The 22109-nt window shown below is 40.3% G+C and overlaps 1 protein-coding gene across 2 annotated transcripts in view; it reads right to left on the bottom strand.

Annotated features, from left to right (window-relative positions):
• The window catches only part of srgap3 (SLIT-ROBO Rho GTPase activating protein 3), a 71725-nt gene that overhangs the window by 43099 nt on the left and 6517 nt on the right, over nucleotides 1-22109 (bottom strand). For both annotated transcript variants that reach the window (XM_004068545.4, XM_011474645.3), the window contains exon 2: nucleotides 6295-6490. In XM_004068545.4, coding sequence (XP_004068593.1) covers nucleotides 6295-6490 — 196 coding nt within the window. The remainder of the gene's footprint in view (nucleotides 1-6294; nucleotides 6491-22109) is intronic.

Genomic DNA, 22109 nt, shown 5'->3' with positions numbered 1-22109 from the left:
ACCATGACTCAACACAACTTTATTCCTTATCTCCATTTCTATTATAGCCCAGTAAATGTCTAGTTGCCTCCATACATCATTCTTTGCTGCCCTTCAGCGCTCTCCAAGCAAAGCACTGGCTGGCGAGGAGCACATCTATAATGCTGGTAGCTATAATGATCCAGTGAGCCATGAGCTCTGATTGCTGCATAATCAGTTTACACAACCGCTGCCATGGATGCTTTAAAATAGAAAGACCGAGGTTCATACATCACTTCTCCAGCACACACAATCAGACATTTAGGATCTCTTGAAACCCATAGCCTGTCTGCATCCTCTCTGTGCATTAATGAATTACGACAACCCATGAAGAGACAAAGAGGCCGGGGGGGGGGGGGGGGGGGGGCAAAGTAGGGTAGGAAGAGAGAGCAGAGTGGGGGATTGACTTCCACTGCAGAAGGGAAGAGGGGATAACCAGCCCCAGCATCAAAGGCAAACCCTTCAGACAACTTCCACAATGCCAATCACATTTAATGAAGCAACTGGAGAATGTGTTTCACCTTCTATTTAACCTACATATGCCCCTAAACATCACTGAATCAGGCTGGTAGATTACAAACTCCACAATCGACTTCTTGGCATCAGAACAGTACAGACAACAGGACTGTTTTGTAACAAACATCATCATTCAGTCAGGTAACCTTTGTGCTATTCTAGGAACTTCAACATTGGTAGTGGGGTCATGCTAGGGATAACACGTCAATGTAAGGATCGAGTCATCTGAACACCATAGGATAGCAAAAGTGTTACGTATGTCTTTTTGTGTTCATCTGAGTTTAGTGTCATTATGTAGACTTTGGCTGAAACAAAATATTTAAAAAAGGAAAAATGTCAGCGGCGCCGCACGGTGGTGTAGTGTTTATCGCTCCCACCTCACAGTGAGAAGGCTTTGGTTCAAATCCCAGCTGGGACCTTTCTGTGTGGAGTTTGTGTTTTCTCCTCATGCATGGGAGATTTTTCCCCAGGTACTCCGATTTTCTCCCACAGACCAAGAACTGGACAACTCCTTTGTGGGTATCAAGTCCCGAACCTCGCGTTTGGTCTGTATTCAGACTGTCATCAAGCGGATCGTTCTGTTATGGACCAAAGCTTATAAACAAAACCACGTGACTAGAGATCTCTACAGCCATTGGCCAGGAACTACTAGGGCGGCTCAAATCAACAGAAGAAAGACAGACGTGCTGCACTTTACAATTCATATCTGGACAGTTAATATTTCAATTACTAGTTTTGAACGTGGGGTACAACACTTTTTACTAGTTACTTTGGTACAGCGGAGGCGATCTGCAAGGCGGTTACTGGCAAGGAGACGTGTTGTGTGTTTCAACTCAGAGGATGCTAGCAACTGCAGTGATGAGGAGACGTCAGGCATGGAGGTACACTGATAAGAGTTTATGACATATAGACTGTCGAGAAAACAGTGTGAGAAGTAATGTGTCACATTAAAAGTTTTGATGAACCTGCATTCATCCAATCACATTTCAGTGAGTTGCTGTGTCTCAAGGTTGTGTTGTTATGTCATTGTTTTGACAGAATTCTGTTAAGAAACTACAAGGTAGATTTTAGGATAATGTCAAATCAGTGCCATATATATATCATATATATATATGAGAGAAAGAGAATATAAGTCTGTAGTATCCATCTGTACATCTTTATACCAGCTACGTCTAGTTATTGGTCACAAGCAGGGTTGCTGGAGCCTAAGATGGGCAAAGGCAGAGGACACTAAGTCTAACTAGAACTAAGTAAGATCTGAAAATGGGCCAGATTATAGACCTTCAGTATGTAAACCTTCGAGACAAGAAAGAGAAAAAGAAAAAGGATAGAAGTTGTCTCGTCCCCTTGCTTATGTCCTCGTTTCATGAGAATCAGGAGCAGAAAGGCCCTAATTAGACTGGAGTTCTTTATCAGCAGCATCTCTGAGCAAACTGTGAACAATGGGCCTGTTTGACGGCGCTAACACTTTACCTTCTGTAAATCAAAGGACAATCTCTTAGAACTCTTAGAACTTAGAAAATGTGGCTCTCCCTCATTTACTTTGTTCCCACCTCTTTAAACAAGCACAGAACATGCAGATTAGTTTAAACTTAAAGGTGCATACACACATTATTTATGGAAATGTTTAACACACCATTAATCGCCAACTCTGTGTTCTTGTGAAAAGCACAGACATGTCATATTTTTTTATATTTTTAAATTAAATGATCCCAGAAGCGTACTGAATCTGACACTAGACCATTTAATTTACAATCTTTGCAAGGTAAAGACATGCACATAATCTAGACCGGTGAATCTTTTGATGACAAACATGAGACAGTAATACAGCAGATGTGTATTTGACAAGAAACAAGCAGAAAATACTGCACTATTCCCATGACTGAAGCCATCTTCAGAATGCACATAGCCTGCACAAGTCAGCACCGTGTCAGACAGAGTTGGTGCTTTAGCTGAATGCCTCCATTAAATCATCCAGAGCCTCTGATGTATCAGTGCCAGGATTTCCAGGAGGAAGTCTGTATTTATCAAACCAGGCCATGGCTCTGAAAGGTTTCTAATCCCCTCTGCACTGCCTGCCTCCTGCCTTCAATGAACCAGCCAAGGAAAAAAGAGGAAGACACAAATAATTTCAAAAGACAAGGGACAAGCGGGTGCTATCCACCAGCTTAGCTATTCAGATTCCCTTTGCTCCTCTTTTACTAGCAAATCTTCAAATCTCTGATTTCCACATCAATTTTTGACTTTTTCTTTTTTTTCCTTTCTGTGAGGTCTGTCAGCGTATGATCATGTGCAGCTGCAGAGATACAATTCAGTATGAATGAAGAGGAGGAAAGACAGAAAACGTCAATCTCCTTACTGTCTTTCATGGATGAGCCACAACATGCTGAAAAGAGCAGCCATCTGAATGATCAGCTTTCCACCTTTTGTCCTAAAGACCACCAAGAGTTCAACAACGTGGCAGCAGCGAAGACCAACAGACTGGGATTTAAGTACACGGCATCGACATAAATAGCTCTGCAGACCCTGCTCACCTTAAGTCACACATCTGGATGAGTCTGTTAAAAAACCCAAGCTCACATAAATACATCTTCCTATCTGATATTTTCACAGCTCCTGTCCTAATGACTGTATAATATTGTCTATATTTTATGTAAAATTGTTGCTTCACTCACTGAAGAACTGTGAGGCAGAAAGCAGTGACGACCGCTGCAGTACAGTCCAGCTAAGCTGGCCTCCAGTATTTCTTTTCACTGCTGCTAATGAGGCAAAAGGGGGAAGCGAAATGATCCTTGGTTGAGTTGCGGCTGCGTGGCGGTAACTGCAGTAGCTGTAAATCACAGAGGCATCCAGCTTGCTAATGAATCAGCAGCGGGAGGTTTCATTCGGCAACACTGGAGGCTGGGATCCAAAACATCCAGGAGTCCATCCTGACACCATGACTCCGTGGGTCAGTTGTGCTTTATTATCCCTCAACAAAACAAGCATTCAAATAAGGAAGATTAGCACAAATATCACTGAGTGTGAATGATGAAAAATGTAATGCAATCTCTTGGATGTTAGTGGAAGCAGGTCTGAAAAATACCTTTAATGAGCTTGATGTAGATCTTTGTCAGATTTAAAGACATGACTTGCTTTTTAGCTCTGAGGTTTTAGATTTACAGCCTGGTCAGGGTTTATGCAAACTTGGGTGTTTTTATTGGACCACCTCAGCGTTTTTCCTGCCCAGACCCATTCGCTGTTTTGGTGGGTTTCCATTGACTTAACCTAAGTAGCTCTAATTACACAATAAAAGGTGTGTTTCTGCTGGTTATTGGGATTTGTGGTAGGCTATTTACAGGTTTCAAACTTACCTCACAAAATGGTGATACTATCATTTCTTTTAAATTACCTTTTCTAACATAAATATGTTTAAAAGTAACCTCAAGTATACTTGAGATACAGAGTGCATTCTTTTATAAAGTGCGCTCTGAGTGTCAGGCAACAACAGTTGATTTTGACTCACATTTTCATCATGTAGTGGTCTGCAGCCCCCCACCCTCGTTTCCTGTGTGGTTAGACTAAAGTGACAAAGTCTGCACTTGACAGGTATTCTGTGATGCTCAAGCAATCTAAGGTGAGGGTGAGAAGACTGATCTCTGGGGATGTGTTTGTCTTTATGTGGCATTTTGTTTTCAGAAATTATGACTGAAAAGACGTTACTGCTTTAGGGTTATGATGCAGACTATGTCTGATGGTTTTCAAAAGACTACGCAAAAAAAAATAAAGACATGAGTGTGTTGTTCACATGTTATCTCTTGTAAGTTGCACCACAGTTGTGCAAACCATCATCCAGGCATTCCAATCCAGCTGGACAGATCTGGCAATATCCTCCTGACCATCAGCAATGCAACTGTGTCCTGCATAGAAGACATTTCAAAAACGGAGTATCTCCCAACCACTGCATGTTGATGAATTAACTCCTTTTGGTAACTCCAGATAACATTTGGGGTTTTAGTGATACCAATGTGAAGGGGTGGAGCTCTGGGAGTTGTAATTATTGGTAGATTAAAAATAAAATTGACTGGACAAAAGTTTTTTTTTTCTGGTACTTGGGAAGACATGGCAAAAGTAAACAATTGCTCTCCTAAATACAAAAACGGACTTTTTCGTTTTTCCTTCATTCCTTCATCAGATCAGTTAGTGTAGCGCCGAGCCTTCTGCCCCTTCCTCGCCTCGAGTTCTTGATTTTAAGAGGAGTCATGATCTGATTTATCAGTTAGGACACAAAAACAAATAATTGATCACTTTTACTTTCCAGCTGATTCATTTTCTGGTTTTTACTTCAACTTAAAAATAGAAAGGCTTTTTTTTACGATGCAATTTAATACATGGATTCTCCTTGTCCTCTTCATGGTCGCTTACATGAAAGGTGTTGCACAGTGGCGCAGGGCTTAGCGCTCTTGCATCAGGAGCAGCAAGACAGCAAGAAGGCCTTGGCTCAAGGCCCGAATGATGGACCTGAAACAGCTTCACCAATGGGCGACCTTTCTGTGTAAAGTTTGCGTGTTCTCGCCACGTGGATTTCATCCAGGGACTCTGGCTTCTTCCCACCGGTGTACCCACCCCCGTGACCCCGAAAGGGACCAAACAGGTTTAGAAAATAAAGGAATACACGAAGTACATATGTTCACATGCGCATACCTGTACACATATGGGCATGCTTTGCACGCACACCTATATAGGCATGCATGTATATAACTTTTATGTACTGACATCCTTTTTATAACTTAACTTCTGCACTGTAAAACCAGTCCATTATGGCCGTAGCTTAAAACGAGCTGATTTGAGAGTGGAGCATGTTGGCAAGAACACCCTGTTACTCATTCACACCTGCTAAATGTTCCACAGACTTTTCTTTGGCCAATGATCAGCTCAACTAGTCCCACTTTGGCCAAGTTCACCATAGGGAAGTTAATAGGAGTGGTGCTGGTCATCTGCCCCACCCGCATTTCACATCATTTTGACAGACTGAACCACAGCAAAGGTCCACATCTCTAACCACCAGTGGCACTACTGCAAGGGGCTGCAGCTCCCTAAAGCCTCCAACAGGAGGTTTGACCACTGACTCCTATGGTTTGCGCGTGTGTGATCTGTACGGTGGCCCAGAAGGGTCACAACACAACACATTCACTTACCACACAACACATTAACTCACAACACAACACCTGTTGTGAGTTAATGTGTTGTGTTGTGAGTTAATGTGTTGTGTTGTGAGTTATTGTGTTGTGTTGTGAGTTATTGTGTTGTGTTGTGAGTTATTGTGTTGTGTTGTGAGTTAATGTGTTTTGTTGTGAGTTAATGTGTTGTGTGGCAAGTTATTGTGTTGTGTTGTGACCCTTCTGGGCCACCGTAGATCTGGGTTCATTGAATGAAAACAACAATATTTGAATAAAGAATTGCTTTGAAAATCCTCAAATGAAAAGATTTCTCCAAATGTATCTGATATTCATGTTGTATTTAAAAACTAACATGCAGCAACATTCTACGCTTTAATAAAAGAAAAAAAGACGGACATCAAGTTATAAACATTCAAGAGCAACGCCTTTCTTCAAAGCCTACATGTTGTTCAGAAAAAAGCCAGCTTTGAAAACTTGAATGTAAACGCTAAAAGGTTTTTAGAGTAAAGAGAAAGGTAGAAAAGCAGAAATGCTACAGCGCATAGAAGACGTAGATGAAATCATATCAGCAGTAACTGTCTGTCTGCTGGGAGACACTCACTTAAACTGCTGGTGTTCTCTGGAGCTGCGGATCTTTGAGGAGAACCTCTCAGCCAGTTTTTCCAGGCTGCGGGAGTATTCCAGCTCGACCTCAGCTTTGCGGCGGAAGAATTCCTGCAGATCTTGCAGCAGCTGGATCCGGGACTCGGACTGCTGTTCCAAGCATTTGAACTGCTCCACCAGCTGGTTACGGATCTCTGTTCATCAAACACAAAGGAAAAAGTGCATGAGTCTACAGTAACCTCAAACATTTAGCTGTAACCAAGGCCTTAGTCACATGCACCCGTACAGGGGGTTGACCCTGCTGGTTTCTGTGCGGCCACCTCGAAGGACATCAGTATACAGTGAAACATTTATAAAGATACTGGACGTTACATGCACTTATGACATATGGGTGATGCCGTCGTATGATGCCCTAACACCGCACTCTAGTCTTTGGTAAGGTGTGAGTACCGGCTCCTTACTGACTGCGCACAAATGTCACACACAGGGTGTGCAAGTGCCCCCACGCTGCCCATCGAGTGTCCACACAAACTATACTCTGATTGTCTAATTTTATAACAGCTTGCCTGTAGATAGAATGTGCATGAACATTTTCACTTAACAGGGTCATGGTCTGTACAGATTTGTCCATTTTACTGAGGCTCCAAGCTGAGCCAGCCTGAGGGTGTGACCTCTCATGAATGTCTACAGTTTGGATTTAAAGCATGACAAAACCAACTTAATGAGGAAGTAATGCACTCCCACACATGGACGAAATGATAGAGAAACACTTCTCCTAAAGAGGAACCTCGCTCTTCCAGGCAGACTACAGATCTGAACGCCCTTGAGAGCTGCGAGGGAAACTTGATTCCTCTTTGTGGTGCTGTCATCAGCAGCGGCTCAACTTGCAAAGAGAGAAAGGTCTGTTCTGCGGCACAGAACAGAACATTGTGTAAGGCATGGGTACAAAAAGAGTGCTGTCACTTCACAAGTGGAAGAAAACCTCATGAACAAAACTGCATCCATTCTGAAGCCCGTTTTCCCTCATCAGCAAATACAGAAGCCAAAAGAAGACGTTATTTCAAAGGTTTGATTAACCACAGTGTCTGTGTGCATTCAGCGATTTTCTGGGGGAATCGCTCGTCCCTGTGCGGTGACATACCAGCTGGCTTTTGGTCTTTTCTTAGTGTACGTTGGGCCTCAGGGTTCAACAGGGTTAGGTACTTTTAGCCAGTGAACAGGGGACAAAAAGGCCGGAAACTAGGTAGGCAGCAGGTAGCTTCAAGTGAAGCTTAACAAAAACACACAAAAGGTGTGCAGAAGATCCAGATGCAACAGGACATCAACCTATCAAAATGATATTCCTGATGTTTTGTCTCTCAGTGAAGAAAAGAAATGAAGCTCCTAAAGAAAATTGCAGCATGTTCCACATCTAAGAGTCACATAAGTCTTACTCCCCCCAAAAACATGAAGATGACATTTCTATAGGCAGCTGAACTACACAATGAATGGTCAGACCACAAATGCTGTGTTTTCGTGCAGCTGAGGCTGTAATTTGGTCAGCCGGGCCTTCATCATGGCCTTGGGCTGGCTCTGACTGCTGTGGGAGCCTTTGTGATGTCGTGCCGCCTGCTCTCAGCCCTAAACGGCAGGCTTCACTTTGTGGTTAACCATTGTCCCAGCCCTCTTCTTTATCCAGGGGGGCCTGCCCCCCCGTTTTACTTAAAGCTCCCTTTGGAGATCTAAACCACTCACTGCTCTCCTGCTTTCCTGTCAACACTGCTGCCAGACGTGCAACGGTGTGATTTATTCTTCAGTGAAATGTTTTGTTCTTATAGTCTAAGGTAGGAATGCCACGAGAATTGCCAGAGGAAAAAGTGACACTGACGTGAACAGCTGAAAGACAGAACCCACTTTGAAGAACAATCTCTGACAAAAAGGGAATTTGGAACCGGCAGTCACAACTATGTTTTTGACAAATGTGAGAGAAAAATAGGTCACGCACGCCAGAAGTGTGCCCTTCTCTCTGAGAAACCATGAGCAATTGCTGGCTAAGTGTTCCCAGCTCTTTGAGGAGATTCATTCACTGTGGTTTATCCAAAAAAAAGAGAGGACTCCTCCGTGGTTCATTTCCATCTCTGAGCAGGAAGCATTTGGAATCAGTGCCTGCAAAAAAATGACATCTATTCATCTTTCAGAAAGCTGGAACAAAAACACACATTATTCCTGGAATGGGACTTTTTTCTGATTTCCATATTGTCTGTGAAATGATTTGTAACAAAGTAAAGAAATACTTAGAGTATGAGTTTAAAATTCAAATGCTTATATATATACTCTCTCTGTAGGAACGATTTACATTTGATTGTATGTCTAACTTCTTTAAAGAGCCACTCTGAAAGAAACTGTGTTTTTTGTGTTTTTCACATGCTCTTGTGGCATTTTTCTGATGATAGAGGACATATATAAAGAAAATTAAGCTTAAAATTTCATTTGTTTATTCAAATTGATGTGAATAGTCAGACGCAGACATAAAACTGCTGTTGCAAAATGATTGTATTTGTGACACAACAAATACGCTGGGTGGGGCTACAAGCTCCCTGCTCTGCTGCATTCTGATGCATCCACTGACAGACAAATAGATCCATGTGTGTCTTTGTTTTCCTGGTCTGGCCTGGAATCGGGATCAGAACTGTACGGCTGGATAGCTTCATCACTGTTCTCCCTTTTTGTTGCACCAGTAATGAGAGGTTGGGGATGTGAGGGGCTGGATGGGTGACAGGAAGTGGGGGTGGGGTTGCTCCACGCCCACGGTGCCACAAATCAGAGATGAATTTCTCATTAACTCCTGACGCTCTGCAGAAAACTATCAAATCAAACCAAATCAAACTTTATTTGTATAGCACTTTCACAACTCATGCCACTCAAAGTGCTCTACATATAAACAAAAGGACAAGACAAGACAAAACCTTTGGTTAAAACCCGCACAATGCCCCCCCCACACACACCATGATAAGAAGAGTGATAAAAGGATGCAATGTAGAAATCCGGCTTTGTACTGAAGTGGGGTAATGATATTTTGAGGACATGTCCACATCAGTGACCCCCCACTCAAGTTCACAGAATACACTACCACTTGACCCCCCTGGATCTGTTCAAAAGACACAGACCCGGGAGATAGAAAAGTTCTATTTGCATCTTTTTGAACGTTGGAGCTAGTTTGGAGAAAATGACTTGATAAGTCTCATTTGTCCAGAAAGTTTGCCATCAATCACAAACTGATTCATTTGGAATTGTCTGGCTGTAAATTCTAAATATTTTTTTGTTTTTAATCTATTTAAATATATATTTCATCTCATTTACATACATCAGAAAAAAGGCTAAAAAATATTTTAGTATACAATTAAATCTAAAAGTTGCTTGTTTCATGAGTAAATACTGAAGCGTAGTACATCTGCAGCGCAGCTTAACATGAATTCTTCATCTGTTATTTCATTCGTGTTAGTGACAGCTTCATCATAAGATATTCATTACAGGAGCTTTTCATTCATCACCACTCTTTTCATCATCATTATTACATCTGCTCCTTTAAACTGTACACCTGTTCCACTGTGTAATTTGTTCTGCACATTAATGGACAGGAATTAAAAGCTATCTGGACATGAGCGTCCTTGTAGGACAGGAAAAGGAAAACACTGAAAAAAAATGGTAGGATGTTGCAGACTTGACCTTTCGCTGTCTAAACAGACAAATACAGTGATTATTAGCCTTTTGTTTTATTAAAATCTAAGGGTTTAGGCTGTAAAAAGTCAGTGTGATGTATTTATAACTGAATTAATGGAGGATGAAGATTGCATAAGATGACAACTACACCTCTCACTGCACTGCCTGGGCCTGTCAAAGCTTTTTCTGCAGACACACACCGACTGACAGCTCTGCAACACAAAGCGAAGTAAACACACCTTTGCTATGGTTTGTGTTTCACACTTTTCAAAGCTCCTGTGTGCATTTTTGTTCTCCAGTCTGCGCACAGCTCAGTCCTCTGCTTCAGAGCATCTGCATTGGAGACTTCCTCTGGCTGATCCGTCTGACTTCCTGTTACAGCCAAGCAAGAAAATGACTAACAGATGTGGTGCCTCAGTGCTTCTCGGGTTTTATTTAACCTGCCTAGACAGCAGTGGTGGATCAGGTTCTGCTTTACAGAAGGTCTGTGGTTAAAGTCTCTGCGCATTGGAGCGTCAGCTCTTGGTCATTTGACTTGTTGGGTTACCATGGTTGGTTTGACCTCAGCTTTCTCATCGCCAGTGAAAAAACGACAATGGGATCAATTTAATAAACGCAGAACAAACGCTAAAGCCAAAGGCCATCTAAATCTGAATGCACATTGATCCAATTCTGGTTAGGCTTGCAGAGATCCAGATAAAATTGGGTTTGGGAGTATGAAACTGCATTTGATAGGTACATTTCGTACATTTAGAATAGGCCAGCTGGGGCTAGTGCAGGTCGCACCGCTATGACTCGTAATAGCTAAGCCATCAAACTAAAGATAGTCTTTATTCTGTCTGATCTTCAGAAACTCAGATCTCTAATCAGTTGTTTTAACACAGGAAACAAGTTTAAGTAACTCTTCCTTCCTCACTACTCTTTTTATAAAAATGCTACCTTATCATGTTAAAGTCAACTGTTAAACAGGAATCGCAAAAAAATAGATGCACTCAAACAGGCTGGTTCTAAATGACTTATGTTTGTAATAGAATGAAGCAAAAAAAGTCTTACTGTCTCAATAAAAAAAAAAGAAGACAACAAGCTAGCTTTCCAAAATTAAGGGTGGGTTTTGCTAGAATATTTTAGACTGAGGTTACTTAAGTGCTGAGTGTTTGTGGTGTTGTTGGAAAATCACGCAACCATTGTATAAGTTCATCTATCCATAAATCTATCTTCTCCTTTGATTTATTTGATATGTCATATGCTTTAACCGGGCTTGGGACAAGCCCAAGTAGGACACTGGTTTGTGCCCTCTTGAGGCTTCGTTTATCTGCTTTTGCGTGTGCGTCCAAAGGAGGACCGCGGAAGGCGGAAATGCTGCTATGTAGTCCGGAGAAGCTGTGGACAACCGTCCTCTGCCGCTAACACAAAGCTACACTGCTCTCCTAGCATGTGTCTCTTAGCAGCCGGACACACAGAGATAGCACTGATGTCATCGCCCCGCCTCCCCTCAGGAAATGCTAAGTCGAATTGAATTATGCAACACTATTCGCAGGGTGGATGTGAAAATGAAAATGCAATCCCCTCTTTGCATTTTCGTTTTAATTATGACACAGAATAAGCGGTTATTAAGTAAAATATGAAAAAGCATTTTGAAGTATTGATTTTTCGTTTATTTATTATTTTAGCTCCATTTTGAAAATTAAAAAAACATTTCTGTTCATCCATTTTGATTGTCAAATTTGAAATTTCTAAATGAATTTAGCTACACATTTACCAGAGAACTTTTTGAAAATGAAATGTCAAATACTATTTTCTTTATCATTTTAATTAAGTGACAGAATAAGCGGTGCTGAGGAAGAAAATGAAAAAGCATTTGAAGTTTTGAATTTTAATTTTAATTTTGAGTCAAAAAATGCATTTACATTTTGAAAATGAAAAAGCATGTCTGGTTTTGACTTTTATTTTTAATGATGCTACACAATCGCCTCCATAATCACCCAGTATGAACGAGGAGTGAATGAATAATGGACACATTGTCAGCGCTTTCAGTGTCTGGAAAGGCGCAGAAAAATCCAATCCATTATTATTATTATTAAATTGTTTCACTTTTTAAAGACCATAAAGCAGTTTTGTCAAGGTTTTTTTGCTATTCAGTTCCCAGAGATGGTACTTGTGATGTGATGGTTTTGTGTGTTGGTTTATCAAATGTTCTGGTGTTTACTCTTTGTTTGTGCATTTACGGGGGTAAGGGGCTGCTCTGAATCCACCTTTTGTTGAGCAGGCAGGTCTGAGGCCAGTGCTCTCTTGTGTACACAACCAACACTTGAGTCTCTTAGCCAGATTACAAGAGGATTCGCTGAGTGCCACAGATGCTCTTTTGAAAGAAAAAGGCATCATAAACTGGAATATTCTGACAGGCTTCTGGAGGTAATTTACCTGCTTTAACATTCTTCTCCTTTAATGAAGGATCAGCATGTATAAATGTATAAAACCATGTATATGTATGTATACATACTGTACATATAGCATGTAAAGAAACATTTTAATGACTTATTCTAGTCTTGAAGAGTCTGTTCATTCTTTATTATTGTTAAATCTATAATTGTCAAATCTACTGTTTTCTCCTTTTCTTCTCTGACTTCAGGAAAAAAACAATTTCAACGAAAAAAACTGATCTGAAAGCAAACAACAAAAAATATTTAACTTTCTAGATATAACCTTAAATTTAGAGAGCAAATACACATTTATGGGGTGAAAAGTGGACAATGTGTAATTAAAAAAACAAGTATTTCATCCCCTCTATAAGATGATTGAGGACACTGACAGTAATGCTCTGGTGCTGGAGTTTACTGCAAGTTTGCTGCCTGTGAAATGAATGACAGGATCATCTGCAGAGCATCCTGAGGGCAGCAGATCAAGTCAGGCTGAGGAGGATCAGGATGGATCAGGGATCAATTCACAGAGTTCCCCTTAAAAAAGAACTTTGTTCCCCATTCCAACTGAATGTGGTACATTTCCACTTTTCAAGTCTTACATTACAATCTGATTTGGAAGCTAAAACATAACGTATTTTGAACATTGTACTTGAACCCTTCAATTAAGAAATACACAAAATGAACGAAAATACCTGCAGCTCATCTAGATTCTGTGGTGGTGCATCTAAAGGTCCGTACACACTGGGACGAATATTTGCCAGCCGTTATTCGCCAGCGTTTTTCAACACGTTTTTTTGTGTTCACACCCAGGCGATTTTCGCTGACGATGAGCCGAGCGAACATGCAATTTCATTCCCTGACATTAGATGGCGCTTAATGTAAATCAGAAATACTCCTGTACACAAGGTGGCGCTGCGCAACTTTACGCTTCTTAAAGTCGCTTTTCCCTCAGAAGAAGAGAGTAAGTATTTACGCGCTTGTCAGAATAATACAAAGAAAACATGAATATTTCAAGCGCCAGTAGCTCCAGCTCCAGTTCCAGCGATGAAGAAATTCTTGTTCTGTTGAATGATGAAAGACGCCGGAAAAGACGCCGATTTTGGGTACATCCCATAGTTACCAGAAGAGAAGAACATGGGGAGTTTTATCGACTGGTACAAGAGCTGAAAATGTATCATGAGCGTTTTCTGGGATATTTTAGAATGTCCGTCATTATTTCTTCGCGGCTGTGTAGTTGCTACTTGGCGTCTATCTTCTTCGCTGGTATGTGTGCTCAGAAAGGCAGTTTTGTGTTTGAGCGCCCCCAAGTTGTGTTTTACTGTAACTTCAGAAGCCCCAGACACGTGTGCAAAAGCGCCATTCTCATCGGTTGTATAGTTTTTGACGCAGCGCGTCAAACTAAAAAAACGAACCCGAGGCGTTTTTTAAAAAGTGACGCTTTGACGCGTGGGGTTTTTCACGTTGGTGTGCACACTCACATTGGTGCCCTTTGTTTAGTCACGAGGCGTTAAACATCGGCGAACATCGCGCGCGCGAAATTCGTCCCGGTGTGTACGGGCCTTAAGGCTGCTTACAGGAAGAACCTTTCTTTTTCTATAGAAAAAGATTGAGCATCATAAACACTAAACAACAGTTTCTGTAGTCAGAAGCTTCTGCAGATCAGCTGCAACACTGACAGTTTTGGAAGATCCTTCCTGGCACAGTTATTAGCACCTTTAATGTCTGCAGATTCTCTGAAAAGAAGTCATTTCCATATTGGGGATTAATTGAGTTTTAAATTGAATCACATTTTCTTTAATTCCATAAACTTCAACTCTAACTCACAAGAAAAGGACACAAACATTTCAACTTTATGTAGAGTTTAAATGACGTATTTCCTGCAAAAATCAACTTTTTGAGCTTGTAAATGTATTATAATGTTCATTCCTCACGAAAAGAAACCCCAAAGTGGCATTTCTGAGTGCCACTTTAAAAGCCTGCAGTCTGAGCACCAGCCCCTCCCAATCCATGAAAACTATTAGGTTATCACATTGCGACGTGGATGAGTGAAGTACAGCCCCCTCCAGGAAAAGTCTGTGCTGTCAGCACCGCTCCTGACTAACACACACACCCACTTTCTCTGTGGAGCTAGCGGTGATCAGCTAAACGCTTTTATTTCATATGCACAATATGAACATTCAGATGTTTGTTTTCAGGGGAGAAACGCAGACACGCTGCTGAGGCCGACTCTAAGTTGACGTCTTGAAATGGGCGGCACCCACAAGGAACGACAAGCGGAGCCACAGAGAACGAGTTGTCTTACCTCTGGGTAGGAAAATGAAACTGCGAAAATAACTCGTATTTAAATAAGAAATTTGTTATTTGTGCTTTCAAGCTAAGTGGCAAATGCTTACTTTGTCGTACCTCAAGGGCTGGATAAAGTCATGTGCCTTATTTGCAAGCAGGTAAAATCAATGCTAAAAGAATTCAATATAAATCGTCACTATGTTACAAATCATAAAAACTATGACAAATTTACTTTTTTTAGCTTTTACAAAGCTCCAACAACTACAACGAGGCTACGCTGCACAGCGGATGTTTACGAAAATAACTGAATCCAGTGGAGCTGTGACAGAAGTTATCTACGTTGTGGCTTTGGAAATGGCCCAGAGTAGCGAGCCCTTTAGTGACGGGGGGTTTGTAAAAAGAATACATGCTGAAAGTAGCAGACATTGTTTGTCCAGAGCAAAAGAAAGTCTGTCAAATTATACAATTACTAGACGAGTAGAAGATCTGGGCAGCAACCTCTGGGAAAACATCTGGAGGGCCTGGTTAACTGTACAAATGACACTTGGTCATTAAAGTTATTAAAAACAACTTTTCTGTTTATCCATTTTATTCACCAAAATTGGCCCCCAGTCTAATGTTGAATTCCTAATTTGGCCCCTGCTACAAAAGCTTTGAGAACCCCTGCTCTAATGGTTAGAGTTCTGCTGGACTCACAAAGGCACTGCAGTGATTGAAAAGCTCAAACAGTCCTGCTTTAACCCGCACAGCTGCAGCACATGCACTCAAAGATAGCAAAACATCGGCAGAAACAGATCAATAGCCAGGCAAACCTGAACTGATGGAGCATCGCTCACCAAGATGTAAGCCATCACTTTCTGTCGCTTCTCCTAATTATCTGCAGCTTTATTGGATTTATCATTGGACCTTCTGTCTGCTTAACTATACATCAATCAATTTTGTTGAAGAAAATGTGGATATGAGAGAATGTAGACAATTACAATTGTTTAAAACAAGAACAATCTGTTTGCCTTATAATGATCTCGTTAACTTCTTCATACACTGAATGAATATAAACAAGCAAATAAAACACCACTGCAAACCCTCAGCGCTTCCATTTTCGCCCATATTCATACTTTTTAAAAAATGTTAAGGAATTCTAAAAATACATTTTCACAAACACACCTTCACTGTTATGTTTTCCTTCAATGAGGATCCAGCCAGCAGGCCCAGACTGAGATGTGTCGCCATAGCAACATGGGCGTGAACCAGTCTCATGGGAGTAGCTGATTGGAGGGGGGGGCTGACAGATATGGACAAGTGACACATTGAGTGAAGAGGTTATGCACCCGACAGATGGAGTAAAATTTGGAAACGAAGCCAATTGCAGTTGATCAGACAACAGCAGATCCTAGTATCCAAGCAAAAAAGAGGAGTCTTTCCACCAAACAAAAATTGCATGAAATTAAAACTAAATGTTACTTTTATTCAATAAAACATAGACAATTCTAACAATGTCTGTTCATTAAAGAGTGTGTGAAGGTTAGAAAATTACTAAATTAAAAGTTTTTCTCTGATTTAAAGTGAAACTGAGACAAGAACAGAAAAAGAATAGTGAAAAGACTACAAAGGAAATGCTGCATTTAACCATAATGTGATCAAAAGAGCACTCTCTGTGATCATGCAATGCAAAACTTTGCACTTTTTTATGCTGACAGTTAAGGTGGGTTTAAGTGAATTACAGAGAGACACCAAATTCCAGCAGAAAAGACATTTAAAATGCATCTAATGGGAAAGCTTCTCCATCTAGAGCAGGGGTGGGGAACCCATGGCTCACGAGCCATATCTGGCTCTTTTGCTGGCCACTTCTGGCTCACAACAAATCTTTAATTATAAAAAAAAAAAGGTTAACTTGAGTGCGATACGGTGCAGGCGCAGTAGTAGGGATGCTTGGAGAAAAAAATCTGTGCCACTATCAGTTTACTATTATCTGTTAAATCACAGAGTTTTCAACAGCCTGAAATTTTGCGAATTGCTGTCCCTCCAGCTGCTCCCGTCTTTGAGAGGGAAGAGGGGAGGGGTAGTGGGTGCAGGCAGCGAGGTGAAAACGGCGCACTGATTGTCAGAACTTAGAACACGCTGGCCGTCAAATACCCCACACTGCAGCGTGTGAGTATTGCTGTACTGACAATGTTTGGCTCCACGTCTGCATGTGAGCAGTCTTTCTCACATCTAGAGAACATTAAAACCAACCTACGATCACCGTTAACGGATGGAAGTCTCAACGGCTGCATGAAGCTTAAACTAAGAAATACTCATCATTTATTAGCAACAGCATAATGTAGCGTTCCTTTCCCACACTGACGTCACATTATGTGATTGGCTGTCTGTTGGTCCGATGACGTGTCAGATAGTGATTGGTCTGGACAAATTACTATACTACCATAGAAGAAGATATTATGGGGTGCGTTGTAAACAAACACAGCTCCGACATAGAGCGAGATTATCTTCTAAACGTGCTTTTATTATGGTTATGATTATTATTAAGTCCATTTGCAGCTGAACAGACTGCGGTCCAAACCCTTCTCTGGATCACACACTAACACGAAGCTACGAGACTCCAGGGGGCTATTCCAGGAAGCATGTTTAAACTAGCCTGACTTTAAGCCTGAACTCTGGCTGAAATCCACCTGAACTTGCTTACTCTGGGTATGTCAGTTCCAAAAGACCGGATATGAGTTGGCGTAATTACGCTCGACTTGGTAACCCTGGGTTAATGCACGTGCACAGCAAGTACATAAAGACATTCTCAATAGATTGCCGATTTACGGAGTCACCATGGAAACGCGTGGAGAAAAAAAGAAAGCGCTATACTTTAGTGAGACGGAGTCTGAGGTTTTAATGACGTCCGTATCCGTCCATCAAAAAGTAATACGGCTGCATCATCAAAAGAAAGAGTTTCTGCTTGGAGAAAAAGAACGGACAAAGTAAACGCACAAGTTTCTGATCTTATTTGCATATATATATATATATATATATATATATATATATATATATATATATATATATATATATATATATATATATATATATATATAATATATATATTCAAAATGTAAATGCATTTTATTACAATTTTGCCAGAATTAGTTCTATTGGTAACAAGTATTTGAGTTAAATTTATTCAACCTAATTTCTTACGTCTATAAAAGTCAATAGTTGTTAATACAACTCAAATTCACATATTTATTGAAATAAATGTCATATTTCTCCAATTCAAGTAATCTTTTTTCCATTTTAATGAATTATTATTCTTGAACTCTCATGTGTCTAAGTTTGAGCCGACAGATCCTCATTTTTTATAACAATAAAAAGAACAAAACAGTATTTGTCCAGAGAGTTCATTCATTCAGAAATTTTCCAACATGGACAATATATAGTATGACTGTAGTGGTGCTATATAAACTCATCCTCCTCTCCCTCCCTCTCCCTCATGGTGCAGAGACTTAAGCATAGTAGGACAAAATCGCTCGGCGAAACATGGTAAAACACAGTAAAATAGCTAAACAACTAAACACATTCTGTCAAAAACCCACACTTAAACCCAAATCCGTCCAGACAGGCAAAGGGAATGGTATCCCACAATCCCTTGCGGTGCCGATCTAACAGCAGCACCAAAGTTACACCTACTTAATTGAATTAATGTAAATGAAAGTAAAATAACTGTCTGAAAACTACGTGTTATTTTTAAACTGACTTAACAAAAAAAAAGATTTTTAATTATCTTAACTGAAGCAAATAATTAAGTTATAGAAAAGTAAAAAGGTTTCTCTTTCCAACATCCATATGTGGTCTTCTCACCCTCTCATGGTGGAAAAAGTATTATCTGAGCTTCTTCATCCACTAAATCATCTTCAAATGGACACGCCATGCTGCTTCACCTCTCTGAAAACAAACTAACCTTCAACTAAACCTGCTCCAGACCAGGTTATGTTCAGAGCATGAGTTGCCATGGCAACTTGACCTACCCTGAAACATACCTCCATTTCTGGAACCGAAAGCTGAGGTTATCAACTTCCTTAGCCTCAAACTTACTGTGGGAGCTAGCAGAACCTGCTTTCTGGAATACCCCCCTGCTGCTCTGATCAGAGCGACGATTCACTTGTGTGGAGCAGCAGGTTCATTCTAACAGACACAGATCTTTTTACTAAGTGGGTCGTGGCAAAATCTCTCTATAAACATTACAAAGAATAATGTCAGACGCAACTTACGAGGGAAAATAACTTTATATTACAAAAGGAGGACACGTGAAATGAAAATATGTAGATCCCGAGCAGATCTCCACGCTATATAGTTTGTCCAAGTGGGGGTAATCTTAGTGTGATGTTATCCTCAGAACGGGTATTGCAGGCCGAATGGTTATGGTATCTACACCGTACAACTTGTTCAGGAACTCCTGAGTCTCTCCCGCCGAGACCGCTCCCCCCAACTTTTTCTTCCCCCGCTCCCGCACCAGCCCTCCTATTTCCCTTATTAGCTGAACCCCATTGGTCCAAACTCCCCAACAACAGGCTGAGCGACAGAACTGAGGGCCAACCAGCATCTCTGCTTGATGCGTTTAATGAACTCCAGAACTTAGAACGCGACCCAACAGCCACCCAGTCCAACTCCGTCTGCTACAATAACAAAGTTATTAAAATGAATCCACAGACTTATTGTACTTTAAAAGTGTTGAAATTACATAAAATGCACACATTTACTTGTATTTTTAGTTTTAAACATATTGTTTGGCTCTCACAATATTACATTTAAAAATATGTGCCGTTCACGGTTCTATCGGCCAAAAAGGTTCCTGATCCCTGATCTAGAGCAGTGACGAGCGGTGAGGTTAATGGCTGGTGAGGCACTGACGTCATCAGTCAGATTTACAAACATATGAACCATACTGAGTAACTTATTCACCATTTGATTGACAACAGTTAACGTGTTTTGTTTAAAATATCATTTCAACATGTTTTTTTTTTCCACATGCAAACTGCAGCATAAAAAAAGCAAAAATTTTATTATCGTCTTAGCTTTACTTGTAAATAAAGTCCATACGCCGCTCCTTCTGAAGAAAATGACTTGCCGCTTGCTATCACTTCTTCTAGTATTTTTCAGCGTCATAATCTCAGGGCTCACCGGCGCCCCCTAACATGAGGCACGAGAACTACTGGCCTCACCCAGAGGCTTTTTCGCCGGCGTTTAGCGCTCAGCACAAGAAACACGTCCCTCACATACAGTTATTTATAAAAACAAACACTGTACATCATATACATCTGCTAAATTATGTAAACTCAGCTCATATAGTACAAGTGATTGAACCGACATACAGAGAGACAGCAGTACCGTCTGACTGCATAGGTATTGCGCAATCCAAGGTGAGGCTCAGCGGGTTGGTGCCTCATCGCACGTCACTTCTTAGTATCTGAACGGCAAATGCGGAAATTCAGCGATTTTGAAAAGAAAAAAACCCCAAAAATGGTAAATTTAAATGGGAAATGACTGCAAAGCACAAATTACTGATTAAATATAATAATTGAATTTATTTTTTCTCTTTTCTTCCCATAATGACAGGTGAGGCACAGCCTCACCTGCCTCTCCTGACTGCACGTCACTGATCTAGAGTAATACCAAACTTCTAGTGTAAAGTTGCTACTGTAGTAAAAAAGTAATTCAGGGACAGTTTAAATGGGTTTACCTGCGACATAAATGCCAGACGGGAAATCGAGTTAATTCAAGAGAAGCTTATGGATCACCTCAGCCTACAGCAGCAGTTTACCGTTCATTGGTCACCTTTGATGATCAGCAACAGACAAGTGGGATTCCTGAGCGGGAAGTAGGTGAGCTCTTCATTATCTTAGATCTGTTGTGGGACATTTATTTGATTTGATTTGAAATGGTTTATTTGAAGCAATCAAATAAGAATAGCACACAAAAACATAACAATCATCAGTTATACATCCATACAAAGACGTATCAAACTTAGGATGATTAGACATAAAATTAAATATTGCTTGAAAGGATGTGGAAGGAAGCGAATTTATATAATCCCACCCCTGTTCTACCTTATCCATTTTATTAAGTGATTGATCATTATCTGGTTCATAACTTTAGCAGACAGAATTAAGAATTCTTAGGTATCAATAAAGCACATGACAAAGATGAATTACTTAATAATTATATAAAAAAAAATAACTTTTGGAAATCAACATGGCAAATGCAGATCAGTTATCTAAAATATACCGGTATACAGATTTTAAAAAAAATAACACCATATGAGTAAAATAAACATAACACTTTCAAAAATCTTCATAGCAAAGATTGATCAAGTATCAAAAGTTAAAAGTATGTGGTAATTATGTTTCACTAGGAAAAATCATGAATCCATTTTTGGAGCAAGTGAAGTAATGTCAGAATTAGAATCTGTCTTTTTTTGTATTGTCACTATGCAGTGAATAATTATTTTCCAGCAGCTCTTTTGAATAAATACTTATACAAGTAAGAAAGACAAGAATGATATGAATGATTATTGTCTCTCAGAAGAAAGTGGTTCTTAAAGTCAGATTATCTTTTTATTGTTTTAAAAGCTAATACTGGATTTTTTTATGTTTGCTTTTCAAATGCAGCTATAAAATGACAGACATAGTAAGTCTTAGCTTTTACATGTCATCCTGCCTACGCAGCAAGCTTTTTATCACTTCACTTTCTTTAATGTAAACTATTTTTTTAACCACTAGCCCCTGGAGGGCTCCGCACTGGAGGGCTTAGTAGTAAACATCCCGAGGCAACAGAGACAGAATTTCAACCAGGCATTGTTCAACAACGGTATTTCTTTCACCAGAGTACCGGTAGTTTTTCTGCTGGAGTTTGGATTGATTACCCTGTTAGGTCGACTTAAGTCTGTGTTTAACAACAAAAGAATGAATGGACTTGTTAAAAAGTTGTGGTTTTATACAACATTTCTACAGAGGAAGTTGATATTGAGTATTTCCACACAGACAATTCACTGACATGAGAAGTCGATACATGCAATGGCTGGCACTGGACCATCCATTTTCTATGGTTGTTGAAATCAAACTGGTTTCTTAAAGCCTAAATAGAGCTTTGTTTCCTTTATTAATGCCAAGGCACGAACTGAAGAGGCTTTCAGGGACTGTAAAAAGATAATGTATGCCAGGCAGAGCCATCGTTTCTATGAAAGGCTGATTATGTCTTGAAAATTGTTAAACAGACTCACAGGCTCTGCTGATGAACTGACAGCTGCTTTAATCATCTCAAGTTTAAAGACAAACGGGGGAAAGTCAAAAGTTCAAAAAAGAACTTTTCTGCTGATAGAAAGCAGGCCCACACAAACACACACATCTCTGTGTATATATAAATGTCAGAT

The sequence above is a fragment of the Oryzias latipes genome, chromosome 5 (genome assembly GCF_002234675.1).
Source record: "Oryzias latipes chromosome 5, ASM223467v1".
Taxonomy (NCBI): domain Eukaryota; kingdom Metazoa; phylum Chordata; class Actinopteri; order Beloniformes; family Adrianichthyidae; genus Oryzias; species Oryzias latipes.
This window is presented reverse-complemented; position numbering and strand designations above follow the sequence as displayed.